This window comes from Globicephala melas, chromosome 16 (genome assembly GCF_963455315.2).
Source record: "Globicephala melas chromosome 16, mGloMel1.2, whole genome shotgun sequence".
NCBI classification, from domain to species: domain Eukaryota; kingdom Metazoa; phylum Chordata; class Mammalia; order Artiodactyla; family Delphinidae; genus Globicephala; species Globicephala melas.
In genome coordinates this window covers 76,997,212-77,010,077 of record NC_083329.1, presented here as the reverse complement: position 1 = coordinate 77,010,077, position 12,866 = coordinate 76,997,212, and the positions used below count along the sequence as shown (strand labels likewise).

Sequence of the window (12,866 nt, the reverse complement as noted above, 5' to 3'; positions counted from 1 at the left end):
AAGATAAATCACTGTATTAGTGCCTAAATGAAAATATAAATCAAAAAAATTGATCACTGAAGAGAATGCAATTCATCTAAATGATGTAACAGTGACACTCAAATTAGTGACTACTTTATTTATGTATTGATAATTAAACTACGAAGGAAGTCTATCAACATATGGTTTTGGAAATGAAATACCATGAAAGACGAAAGTCTAATTATGGAAGAGAAAAACCCAAACAATCATATTTCTCTTCCTAACATTTATTTTCAAGGCTAATTATAAGAACTACTTAAATGTCTAACTTCTAGTATAAAGACTTAGGGCGAATCACCAGAAAATTTCTGAAGTTCTAACATAATCATGAAACAAAATCCACTTCTCTTTTCCTAATCAATGACTTAAAAAGCCACACGTGGCTGGTGGGTTCTGCACTGGGAAGATAAGGGTACAGGAGAAAGATAAGGAACACTAGAAACTTATGTTAGGCCATCTTTTGGTGATTGCTGATGGGCATCATATACAAAATTTCCAAACGCTTTTCCAGAAATAAGTATCAGGTTCACAGTTATCTAAAACTCACTGTACCCTTCTCCAATTATTTAATTCCTGCCTCAGAGTCTTACTTCAGCTAACTAGGCAAACTGTATAAAATCTTCTCTCTCTATGAAACTTCCCAAACAAAAGTGAAGTAGCAAATTTCCTTCCAGAGCTTTTCAACTAACCACACAAATACCCGTAAGTGTCATAATTCCCCTGAAAAAAGTTACCTGATACTTTCCACCACTTGCAGAAAGAGAGATAAATTGGTGAAAAAGCTCCTGTTTTTTTAGGTCTGTAATTTCCTTTAGGCGTTCCTCTAATACGGCATCTAATGTTTTGGGATATCTGGGATGAAATTAAAGAGTTAGTTCATTATTCGTTATTAACCACACACACCATATATGTATAAAAAATATATGTAATTTTTTAAATTACTGAGATTGAGACTTAAATTTTTGACAAATGGAACATATAAAACTAAATGATATTGATCAAGTTTGTTACTATGACTCTTTCAACAACAGAAAGTCTATATAAAAAAAATTATACTCTCCATAGTCCCCACACAACCCCTATTTTCCCTTATATTTCAAATATATTTAAATCCTATAACTGTCCCTTCCTGAAAAGGAGAACAGTATCTTTACAATTCATTCACCATATTAAGTTGTGACCTGTGAATCATCTCTTTATAAAACAAGACGTACACATTAAGAAGGGCACAAACACACACACAACTCACCTGCTTTCTACAAGTCTGATAAGTGGAAGAAACTGCTCATTAAGCAAAGATACTTTATTAGAATCGATTTCTTCCTGTGAGCTGTAGGAAATATACTCCTCAAAAAGAAGGCTGCAGAACAAAACAAATAACGCAGACATGACAGTTACTATTTATTGAATACCTACTACGTTCTAGGTACTTTAGAAATATTCTGTCAGACATCTACAAGATAGAAATTAGACTCACTTTACAGATACAAAAACGCAGACTAAGAAGTCTTATAATTTGCCTGAGGTCAAACAAGAACAGCAACAAGAGGCAATACTCAGTGAGCCCTACTGAGCCATAAAAAGTAGAGCAGGTTTTCCACCCCTGTCTGAGTCCAGAGCCAAGCTCTCAACAGTACTTTGCATATTTAACCTCACTGAATTCACAAGCCAACTACGGGAGCAAGAGACACAAATGACACGCCCACCAGATAGGTACCTGCCCAACGGCAAACCGAGATCCACGCAGCCTGACTGTCAGAACTTACTATTCTACTAGCCGGAGGCGGTAAGATTTAAACCTACATCTGACCACCATGACTACATTCTTTTCAATGCATCGAGTTGCCCTTCAAATAAGAAAAGAAAACAGGAGGCTGAACTATCTTTACTTCATGCCAACCCTCAATATTAAGTTTCTAATGGATATTTACTGATTACCAACTGTGATGTATTGTTTCAGGCATTTTGGTCCACTTAGTACTAGGAAATTTTAAACCACCACAAATTACATGTAGTATAACCCAAATTTAGTTTCACTATTAACTTTCCATGACCACATATAAGCACTAAAGACAAACAAGAGAAATTACATTTTCTGTTGCCACAATTATTGGACTAAGTACTTATAATTAGATGAAATGGCATGGACAAAGCAAGAAATACATTATAAAGGGATACTGGAAAACTGTTAGCCAACCCTCAAAAGTATACTAAGCCACAAAAATACAAATCAAAAGCATGTCAAAAGTAACAGCTTACCTAGCCAACAAATGGTCTAAGTTGTTCTTCAGGTATATATTTGTAAGTATGGCTTCTAAGAGTCTCCTATAGATTTGACCATCCATCTCTTCAGTTTCTTCCCCTAAGCATATACAACAAATTAAAACTGATTGGGGAAAACTTTTCCCACATGTGTATGCTATTAAGTTTTTTTACAGCAGAAAATCTTTCTACAGGAATAACTTTAAAACATATATATATAACGACATCCAGCTTTTTACCTATTTTCAAAAGTGTACTTCACCTGTTTAGTCATTTATATCTTTTCAAACCACTTTTGTATACATTACCCTCACTTATCCTTTACCTGAAATTCTCTACATTTTTTAAAAACAAGTACTATCCATCGTAAAGCAATTATACTCCAATAAAGATGTAAAAATAAATAAATAAAAATATAAAAAACAAGTACTATCTTGCCTCTCTCGTGAATGAAACAGAAGTCCAAAGAATATAGTCTTTCCCCAGGCCACACTACAAGCGGTGAAGCTGGGATCTGAATCTACATCTCAATAAACTATCCTGAATACAGGCTAAACTTCATCTCAAAGCCTCCTTACCGAACCAAGAGCTGTCATCTTCCATTCCACATTTATGAATGAACGTGAGCCCTGGCTTCATTACTCATCACCATCAGAACAGGAAAAGTACACTTTCATTCGTGCTAGTCATGTTTCTGAAACTCACGTTTAAACTGAGATGGAGTTAAGCAAATCTTATTTTCCAATAAATGGATATAACTTTAGAAATGACTTTCTTAGTCTTTCTTAGTCCAGTAGCAACAGGACCAAGTATTTCTTCCTTGTCTTTCTATATTTATTGAAGGGTGAAACACGTATAATGCAAATAATCACCTTCTAATTAACTTTCGAGCTTTTTTAAAATTTGAATTTTTCATGCATGAGATTTTCTTGATCTTGTATTTTCAATGACTCAAGGGAGAAAAACTGTTTTGGCAACTGGATATTTATTGTAAATGAATCACTAAAGTTCATTAAATACCTAAACGAGAAGGGAAAGTTGTACTGAGTAGTGTTCTGTTTTAAAATAATTCCAGTCTTTTTCATGTAGAGACTGTGTGAGAACACATATTAAAAAAAAAAAAAAACTGAGCATATTACTCATTTAACAAGGATTTCCTTTAAACCTGCTCCCCACCTCAAACATTTCTCTATTCATAAAAACAGATACATTACACAAAAAAAATTAGCAGAAACTCTAAATATCTTAAAGATATTAACAAGGATATGGTTCCTATTTTAAGAGAATCGCATCTGAGAAAGGAAGTTTCTGGACACAACGTGTAAAACCACATACCTGTAACATGATTAACAATGGAGACAACCAGATGGGGAAGCATGTAACGCAGAAGAGGACTGATGTCATATGTTTCAGAAATCCCGTGAAGTAGTGTAATAAGATCAGGAACAGTACATAAGTGAGGAAATGGCCTTTGAAGAAGCAAGACATAAGATGTTGACTTCACAAGTTAGACAATGAATGGCAATTTTTAAAAATAGTGTAAAATTTATCTTATGAAAAAAAACTATTCAAAATAACTCCATTCACTTGTAATTATTATCATTGCCAATTCAATTATACGTACTTTTTCCCCAGGCTCTCTGGCTTCTGTCTCTGCAGGAGCACTATCAAGCACCCCAATCCATCCTTGATCAGAGAGGGAATTCTGGTCAGTGTTTTGATGATCTGTGAAGCCAAGGAATTGACGAAGGTATCTTCCATGGTCACTTTCACCGAAATCTGACATATTATCATGTATGTTGCCGCTCTGTAATCTGGTAAAGATGATTTCAATCCCTAAATATATTTTAAAATATAAGGGAAAAATGACAAACTGTGTTATTGTATCCTACTTAAAATGTTACTTTACTTTGACAAATTGGAAACGTCATAAATTAGAGATTAATACAACCTAACACACACTGAGAGTCAACGCTCCTCGGAAGTGAAAAATCAAGATGTTGGCCCCTTTTCCTGAGGGGACATGGAAATGAGACAAGTCTCTTGAATGACAGAAGGGATCTCAGAAGGTCTCCCAACTCAAACCTCCACAACACATCCTAAGAGGAGCCAAGGAGTCTTCTTTTATATGAAAACATCCACCTGTGTAAGGGAGACTTCAATCAGGAACAAAACAGTGCCTAATTAAAGACAATAATTCTGGGACACTGGTGGGAAGCAAAGCAGTTCCTCCATCGGGAATCTGGGACGGTGGGACGCAAAGAGGTACTTGGGGAGAAGAAACACTGAGAAGCAGAAGTCAATGCAAACGGAATGGTAAGAGAGCCTCTGCCCTGAAGAGATTTTCTAATCCGTTCTCTTTCCGCTGAGGTAACATGACTACTAAGAAAACAGATCTGGGAGAAGATGGCAGGGCCAAACAGCCAACATTCATCCCTAAGGAGCCCTAAGATCCCACTCTGGTAAGTTTTTAAGAAGTCATATTTTTTACCTATAAATTAAATCTCATTAACCACCTGAAATAAATTGTCAATGTGAAAACACTGATGTCTACGTGAAATTTTCAAAAGCAAGAAAATTCCTTCAGGTACAAAAAAATCTACTTTACACATGAGCAGGGCCAACCTTTTGAACATATGGGAACAGCTTGGCGACTATATTGTCGGATAAGTCCTCGGCGGTCACCAGAGCAGACACGATGGTAGAAGCATAGAAAGTTAAGAGCACCCTCAACTGAGCTGAGCTCCCAGGATACTCAGCAAAAACCTGGAAAAAACCACAAACCACACACAGTTTTAAGAGTGAAAGGCCAATCAGATGAAAGTATAAAAATATTTACAGCTCTCCTCAACTACTTCAGGCTGACACTTTAATTTTACCATATGTAACATTACATAAACACATCTAACAGTTCAATGAAATATGCCAAGAATGAACAACCTTCCTGACATTTTTAGACCGTGTCTTTGTTTAAACAGTCACTGTAAATAGAATCTGGCCAGGAAGAGAATAATTTATTTTTGTAGAAAAACAGCTTTGCTGATGAAAGACTGATCACTGCTCATGCTCCAAAACAGCAGATCCTTTAAAAAAAGGGCACTTCTTCAAAGTCCCACCATTTTAGAGAAGGTCTTCATTTGTTTTCTGTATGAAGAGGAAGCAACCTGCTAATGGAATTATATATTCATGAAACAATTTACTACTCACCTTCACGGATTTTGTCACCAGACTACAAATGAAATCCATGAATCCGAGATCTTTGTAGCAGTGGGTAACCAAAGTTCCCTTAGCTAAGGGCACTCCAGATTGCTATTACAGACAGAAAGGACCAGCTATTACTTAAGACATTCATCAACTCATCATTATTTTTAAAGTACCTACCAAAGTAACAGCTTCAAACTGCTGCAGTTCATAAATACGAAATATAGTCTTTCCTTATCGCTGTTGGTAAAGATGAAATTAACACATAAAATTGTGCAAACTTTAGAAATTCAAGAGAAGGCCAAGCAATGAGTGTGGATGTACTCAGTGAAAAACGCTTACTTATCACGTGTTGCATTTTGATATGTATTTATCTAAATTGGATTCTCTAGATTCTTAGTAACTCTACTGGTTAAATTTGGTTTTTGAGCCAATGTGCTATGGTTCTGTCACTGCTTCACAATAACACTAGTAATAGAAACAGAGAGGAGCACGGTCAACTTATACTGCTCTTCCCACTGCCTAGCACTGTGCATGGCATGTATTAGTGCTCAATAAATTTTGAATAAATCAATGAAAAAATAATTTGAAGTGAACTTTAATAGGTAAGGGGGGTTTGGATACCTGAAACAAGTGTGCCTAGAGAACAGCAGGGTCTGTATGTAGACTAGGGGAAAAATAATTTTGATGTTATTAGCAGAGTGAACGTCGAGTAGTTGGATTAAGAAGCTTTATTTTAGGTTGGCCTTCTCTTCTTGAACATTCTTTAAGTTCAAGTGCTTTACATTCAAACACTTAAATTTTTCTTCTAATTAAAAATTCCCATTCCCTTTCTTTTTACTAATTCTGACCATGGACCTCCTGTCATCACCCATCAAGTTAACTCATTCCACAGGCCCAGCCTATTAACCTACTTTCATCCCCATTTGCCCTCCTGCTGGCCGGAATCGCCGTGCTCAACATTCAGTAAAACTCTTGCTAACAACATACATCTACTTTCCTCTACTATAGATGCAAACAAAGTGATAATGGCAAGTCAGTTGTTTTACTACAAAATCATGCTATCTGATCTCAGCCAGAGCTATCCTGTAAGACAACCATCCTATTATTCATCTATAAATTAATTTTCTACCATCTTCTTCACAACTTTAATAATTTCCAAAGTCCTTCAAGTTATCCTTACCCCTTTAATTTTTGTAAGTATTTTATGCATTTCTTCACCTCTAACTTGTTTTAAGCTTCTCAGTTCCAAAATTTAAAATGCCAGACAGCACGGTATAGTGGAAAGACAAGCTTTATAATCAGATCTGGATTCAAATCCCAACTCTGCCACTTTAGAGTTACATGAACTTTGGCAAGTAACTTAATTCTCTGAACCTGTCCTCATCTGTAAAAACAGAATTTTGTGAGAATCCAAGATAATACAAATTGCCTATCCTGATATCAGGTACTAAATGAAAGCCAGCTATTATTCATAACAGTTTCAACTGGAAGTTAGGAAATACAAGTGATGGAGGTAATACTTGGTCTACTCTCAGGAGCACCAAAGACTTAATTTTTTCCAAATTATACCTTTAATGAAGGTTTGCAATGATTATAGATACATGTCATTCAACAATCATACCTTAATTGGCAATAACCAGAACCACTTGTGCTTTGAATTATTAATTTTTAGAAGCTGTATAACCCGCACAAATATTCTTGTCTCGTGGTATGGGAGAACACAGGCAATGAGGCTATCCTGATTATAAAGATGGATGTGGAACCTGGGGGAAAAAAGCAAACACTTCTAACTGACACAAAACTTACAAGCGTGATGTCCTTACATGTCCAAACGGTGTATCAATGAGCTAAACCCACTTAAAGCAACCATACAACTATAAGCAAGGTACAGCTCGCTTAAAGCATAGGCATGAAAGTACTCAACAGGGTTTGCCAATTCTCATGCAGTAGCATTTTAAAATATTCACTATCAAAATTGACATCCATTCACTGTCTCTCAACTTTTTTTCAAATCCATTATTACATTAACGTGACTTTGGGATCATTGCAGTCAAACCAACAGAAAACCGAACTGGTCAAGTAGGCAGCAACACTCAGCTTCTCTCCATGCTCCAAAGTTCACCTTCCACAGCTTAGTTTCCTCACCTCACCTAACTATCATAATCCTAAAACCAGAAGACTAATTATAAAGAAAATCATATTATCTTCTCTGAATAAAACAAAAAGATCAAATTACAACCATATTTAATTTGTACATGAACTTTACAAAACTTGGTATTGGTCACGCCACCCTAATAACGTAAAACAGATTTATTAACTCTGTCAGATCCATTACATCCTGTCTAGTCTTTAAGATCTAGCTCAAATGCATTCTTTTTCAAGATGCTTTTCTTAATTCTCCCAGCCAGGTGATCCCTCTTACATCTGTCTAAACTCTCCTATCCTTTCACCTGTACCTTTCTTACAGCACCACACCCCTTGCCTTTTATTAGTTCTATAATATGGCTTTAGTACTAGCCAAGACATCACTTTCTCCATGAAGCTTTCCTCAACTACTTCAGGCAGCACCACATGCCCCAAACTTTGTATACACCCTTATAGTGGCATTTCTTTCAAAATAGTAAGAAAGGGCAGCCTATTCATCCTTGTATTGAACTTACTGTTTGCTAAATAAATAAGTTACCTGAATTAATAAATGCAAAACCAAATGCAAAAAGTACTCCTTACAGTAACGATCTATTTGCGGTAAATTAAATGCTAGAAGACAGAGGGAAATAGTACAGGTTTGATTCTTTTTTTTTGTCTGATGAATCTAATGATACGATAATGAGAAGACCCAGGTTACACTTATGTTTTCTCAATGATTCACTGGCTTCCCTTACCCCCATGCCTCTAATTAATGAAGTGGAAGCCTTTCTACTTTTAAAACATACATAGGAGAAAAAATTAAAATGTGTCAACTATGATGTAATACCAATGTAATACAAATAAATGAGAAAATAAACTGAATAAACTTACTGAGACAATTTCCAAAGTAAAGATCAGACCTTGGAAACAAAATTTGCATCTCTGCTTACCAGTCATGTGACTCAGCCAACTTAACTCTGCTACACCTGTCTTTTCAACTGTAAAATGGGGATAAGAGAAGCATCTCCCCACAGGAATGTCGTGAGCGCTGAGATAATGCACACAAAGTGCTTACCAGAAGGCCTGGTGTACAAATGTTCAATACATATTAGCTATTATTGTTTTTCTTAAGTTATGGTATTTTAGAGAATACTCTTACCCTCTTCCCAAACCTTTTTTTTTGTTGTTATTTTGGCAAGAAGTTTAATAACACTCTTTGCCCCAAACATGCAGTAACAATTTGTAACGGCAAACTGACACAAGCCCCTCAGAACTAATGAGGCTATTTACTCAAGATCTTCAGTAGTTCTACTTCTTAGTATCAACAGAAATGAGTTCAACAGTAGAAGGGCATGCTTACCTCACCCAATACAAATTGTGTTAATCTCAATACACCTGATTTTTCAACTTTAAACTTTAAATTTAAAAAAATCAATGTTATTAGCCCATAATTATTTCCGTAATTCCATTTGCTACCTGTGGATCAACCACTCCAGACACTTCTGTGCCGGCTTCAGCAGGAAGTAAGGAGATAGGTGGATAAGAAATAATGAAATGTTTTCATCCAGCTGTTTGTTCACTGCCTTGGTCTGAACGCTCCGCTCCAAGGTTTTTGCTAGCTGGCTGAACAACGGTGCTTCAAAACGCTCAAAGGAAGGATCGATACCAAGCAGCTCTTCCAGGCCAGTGCATCCTAGGAAAAGGCCACTTTATTTAACAATTCTTTGTGAGCAAACTCATCTCACCCCTCTTTTACAGTGTTATTTTCGCCTAAAACTCTCTGAATTCTTTTAGCATATATAATCTGTAATACAGTCCCAAACATAGATTTCTAGTTTCCAACATAGAGAATAAATTTCATCTCACCAACTAGGAGAACAGAAAGTACCTTCTGGCAGGGGGCCTTTTTTCTTTTTTCAATACAATACAATTTCAATACAATAATTAGGCCAGTCCTAGGAAGGCTCCTCCCCAACCCTCCAGCCACAGCCTCCCGCCCCTTTTGACTGTTCCTCCTTTCTACAGCTTAGACGACCCCCCAACCTTGTTTATCACCTGTGACATTCAGATGCCGCTGCCTATATACATTTCACGTATCTAGCGCATGGCTTTTTGTTATTCTCTTTCCCCTTAACAACGTAAATGAGGTTAGCAAGTTAGAAACCGGGTCAGAAAAGAAAACAAGAAAATACACCAACATCCTGGAAACACACGCTTCCCAGAGCTTTCCTAAGTTAAAGGGTAGCTCACCAATGGCAAAGGCGGTGTCCCTGTCGATGGTGGCCGCTTCCTTGGGGTCAAACAACAAAGAGGCAACTTCATCTCTAGATAAGAGGCTGGGATCACTTTGAGGGAGGGCGAGTCGTTGGAGCTGCTGAGCTAAGGACGTCATCTTTCAGGCCAGCGGATTTCTAAACACACAGGCTAAGAAACATAACCCCGTGAGAAGCCTCTACAAAATTAAGAAGGTGGCTTAACAGTAAGCAGCAAATGTCTCACGTACAAGCAACTTTCCTCCGTACTCAACGCGGTCGCGGGCACATCACCTGCTGCCCAGGGACTCGCGGACGCCGGAGGTGCAAACACTAAAGCAACAGCGTTAACAGCTAATTACAGCCCCGGGGGCCGCGCCGAACGTTTCTCAACCCCGACTCCGCGGAGACTCGAAAACCCGCGGGCACCTTACGTTCCCCTGTATACCACTCCGACCCACAGCTCCTGCTCACCCGGAGCTCGACTTCGGGCAGGACTCAGAGCCCAACGAATCTTCTCAGCAGCTCCCACGTGGTACCAATAAGTCCAGCTCTCGCCCGGAAATGTGGACCACTCCTCGGGCGAACTTCCGGTTTCAGGCACTACGGCAAGTGAAGAGGTACAAGCTTGCCGGAATGAAAAAAAGGCGACTCCGCCCCCAGGCAGTGAAGCCCCGCCCCTCCGCCGCGCGGGACTTCAGGCTCAGGATCTGCGGTCCGCCAGCTGGGAGCTAGTGGTCCGTTTTTGGCTTGTGGCTGGAAGTTTCAGTTTCTGGGCGGGTCTTTTGTGTGCTTTAAGGTTCTGTAGCCGGAATCATTCATTCAACATATACGTATCCAGCTTTTACTAGGTACCAGCAGCATCGCGCAGTGATGTCACAGCCCGGGTTCGTATACCCACGCTAACGCCTTTGGGCGGTGTGAGCTACACCGAATTCTCATCTCTCTGTTTCTTACCTCCTCTATAAAACGAAAAGAAGCTACGAATTTCAGGCGATGAGCTACTGATTGCGGTGCGAGCCGCTCCGCACATTCTGGACACACCCGTCTAGGGGCTTGGGGGCCATCCCTTCCTCCACTTTGCATTCTTGGAGGCCACGCATTGTTTTTTGTTTGTTGGTTGGTTGTTTAAACTAAGCCTGGTGAGAAGTAATTTACAAATGAAATCACACACTTCAGTTTAGCAATTCGATGAGTTTTAACAAAAGAATAAGCAGGTAACACTATCTCCCCATTCAAGACATAGAAAGTTTCCATCGCCCCTAAAAAGTTCCCTCTTGCCCCTTTGCTGTGATGCCCACCCCACTGCCGGCCTCAGATAACCATTGGTCTTCTTGGTGTCACTATAGATTGGTGTTCCTGACGAGTGTCCCATATGGATATACAACAATCTGTTCCCAAAGCAGCAGTATGTGCCCAAGTGGAGTGAACTGGCCTCTCCAAGAAGCTGCACAGGACACAGGAGTGAAATTGGATATCCCACCTATCTTTTTTGGATGCATTCGTTTCTCTTAGGATGTGGAGCTCTTCGATGCCAGGGTGTCAGTATTCCTCCCTGGAGACTGTTGGAAACAGAGTTACAGTTTGGGGGGCTCACTTCTATACTCCGTGCCGATCTCTCCCTTTTGTGAACACAATCTTCTGTTGTGCTTTGCTTTAACAGCAACTAAAACAACCAAAAAAATCTTTTCAGTTATTTCTACAGAGTTAATAATCTCCTTTTGCATGGGGTGTTGATTGCCTTGTAGTGTGGTTTTTCAAGTTCTGGTGGTATCTCTTTCATCCTTAACAACATATCTCTCAAAGGAATTTTTTTTTTCTTTACAAAAGCAGTCAGTTTGGGGAGAAGTGAAAGTAGTGAGAAATGAAAATCAGGCCTATTTTTATCCACAAAGACATATTTGGTTTTTTGCCTAAAAAAAAAATCCTCATATTTTTAAAAGCTTCATCAAAGTGAAAATAAATGGAAAGTTACCGCAAGTATTTGGTTCAACCATTTTTATGTCAGTTCCAATGGTGGATGGTACCATGTGAATTTTACTTTAGAAGCAAACTAGCAGGGCTTCCCTGGTGGCACAGTGGTTAAGAATCCGCCTGCCAATGCAGGGGACACGGGCCCGAGCCCTGGTCAGGGAAGATCCCGTGTGCCACGGAGCAAATGAGCCCGTGCGTCACAACTACTGAGCCTGCGCTCTAGAGCCCACGAGCCACAACTTCTGAACCCACGTTCCACAACTACTGAAGCCCGCATGCCTAGAGCCCGTGCTCTGCAACAAGAGAAGCCACCGCAATGAGAAGCCCACGCACAGCGACAAAGACCCAACACAGCCAAAAATAAATAAATATATATTTTTAAAAAGAAGTAAACTAGCAAAGTAAAAAGAACAAGTCAGAGATCCATAAACGTAATATTCATTTCAAAAAGCTTTGATTTAAAAAAATATGCTGTGATCTTGAGTTGCATCTTTTTCTCCAGAATTTCTCTAGAATTCTCATCTAATTTCTCCAGAATTTAAAAAGAATTCTTTTGATATATTCCTAATTGTTTTCTGATTATTACCACCTCAGTTTTTGTGATTATAAGCCTGTCTCCTGGTTTGATTATTCAGCCGAGGACCAGAGCAAGTGTCCTTTCTCAGTTGTTATTTGAATTTAAAATATTGGTTATAGATCATCTGTAGCTCTGCAATTCCTCCTATCTTATAATCCTTTTAATGCCTTGTGCCATTTTACATTCATTAAATCCAAAATTTTAGCCGTAGTGATACATATTTCTTTTTTTTTCTTTTTTTTCTTTTTTTGCGGTACGCGGGCCTCTTGTGGCTTCTCCCGTTGCAGAGCACAGGCTCCGGACGCACATGGTCAGCGGCCATGGCTCACGGGCCCAGCCGTTCCGCGGCATGTGGGATCTTCCCGGACCAGGGCACGAACCCGCGTCCCCTGCATCGGCAGGCGAACTCTCAACCACTGCGCCACCAGGGAAGCCCATGATACATATTT

At 38.9% G+C, this 12,866-nt stretch overlaps 1 protein-coding gene across 3 annotated transcripts in view; it reads right to left on the bottom strand.

The window, feature by feature from the left end:
• Nucleotides 1–10,448, bottom strand: part of HEATR1 (HEAT repeat containing 1) — a 50,011-nt gene extending 39,563 nt beyond the window's left edge. The window contains exons 1-11 of one of the 3 annotated variants that reach the window (XM_030839485.2): nt 10,341–10,448; nt 9,865–10,038; nt 9,091–9,307; nt 7,109–7,250; nt 5,491–5,592; nt 4,909–5,049; nt 3,908–4,119; nt 3,619–3,752; nt 2,281–2,383; nt 1,271–1,381; nt 756–873 (exon numbers count right to left, since the gene is read on the bottom strand). In XM_030839485.2, coding sequence (XP_030695345.1) covers nt 756–873; nt 1,271–1,381; nt 2,281–2,383; nt 3,619–3,752; nt 3,908–4,119; nt 4,909–5,049; nt 5,491–5,592; nt 7,109–7,250; nt 9,091–9,307; nt 9,865–10,006 — 1,422 coding nt within the window. In that variant the 5' untranslated portion in view covers nt 10,007–10,038; nt 10,341–10,448. Of the gene's footprint in view, nt 1–755; nt 874–1,270; nt 1,382–2,280; nt 2,384–3,618; nt 3,753–3,907; nt 4,120–4,234; nt 4,376–4,908; nt 5,050–5,490; nt 5,593–7,108; nt 7,251–9,090; nt 9,308–9,864; nt 10,039–10,340 lie in introns of those variants that run through there. The other 2 variants (XM_060286846.1, XM_030839487.2) reach the window with 2 other exon arrangements.
• Nucleotides 10,449–12,866: the final 2,418 nt, after the last annotated feature.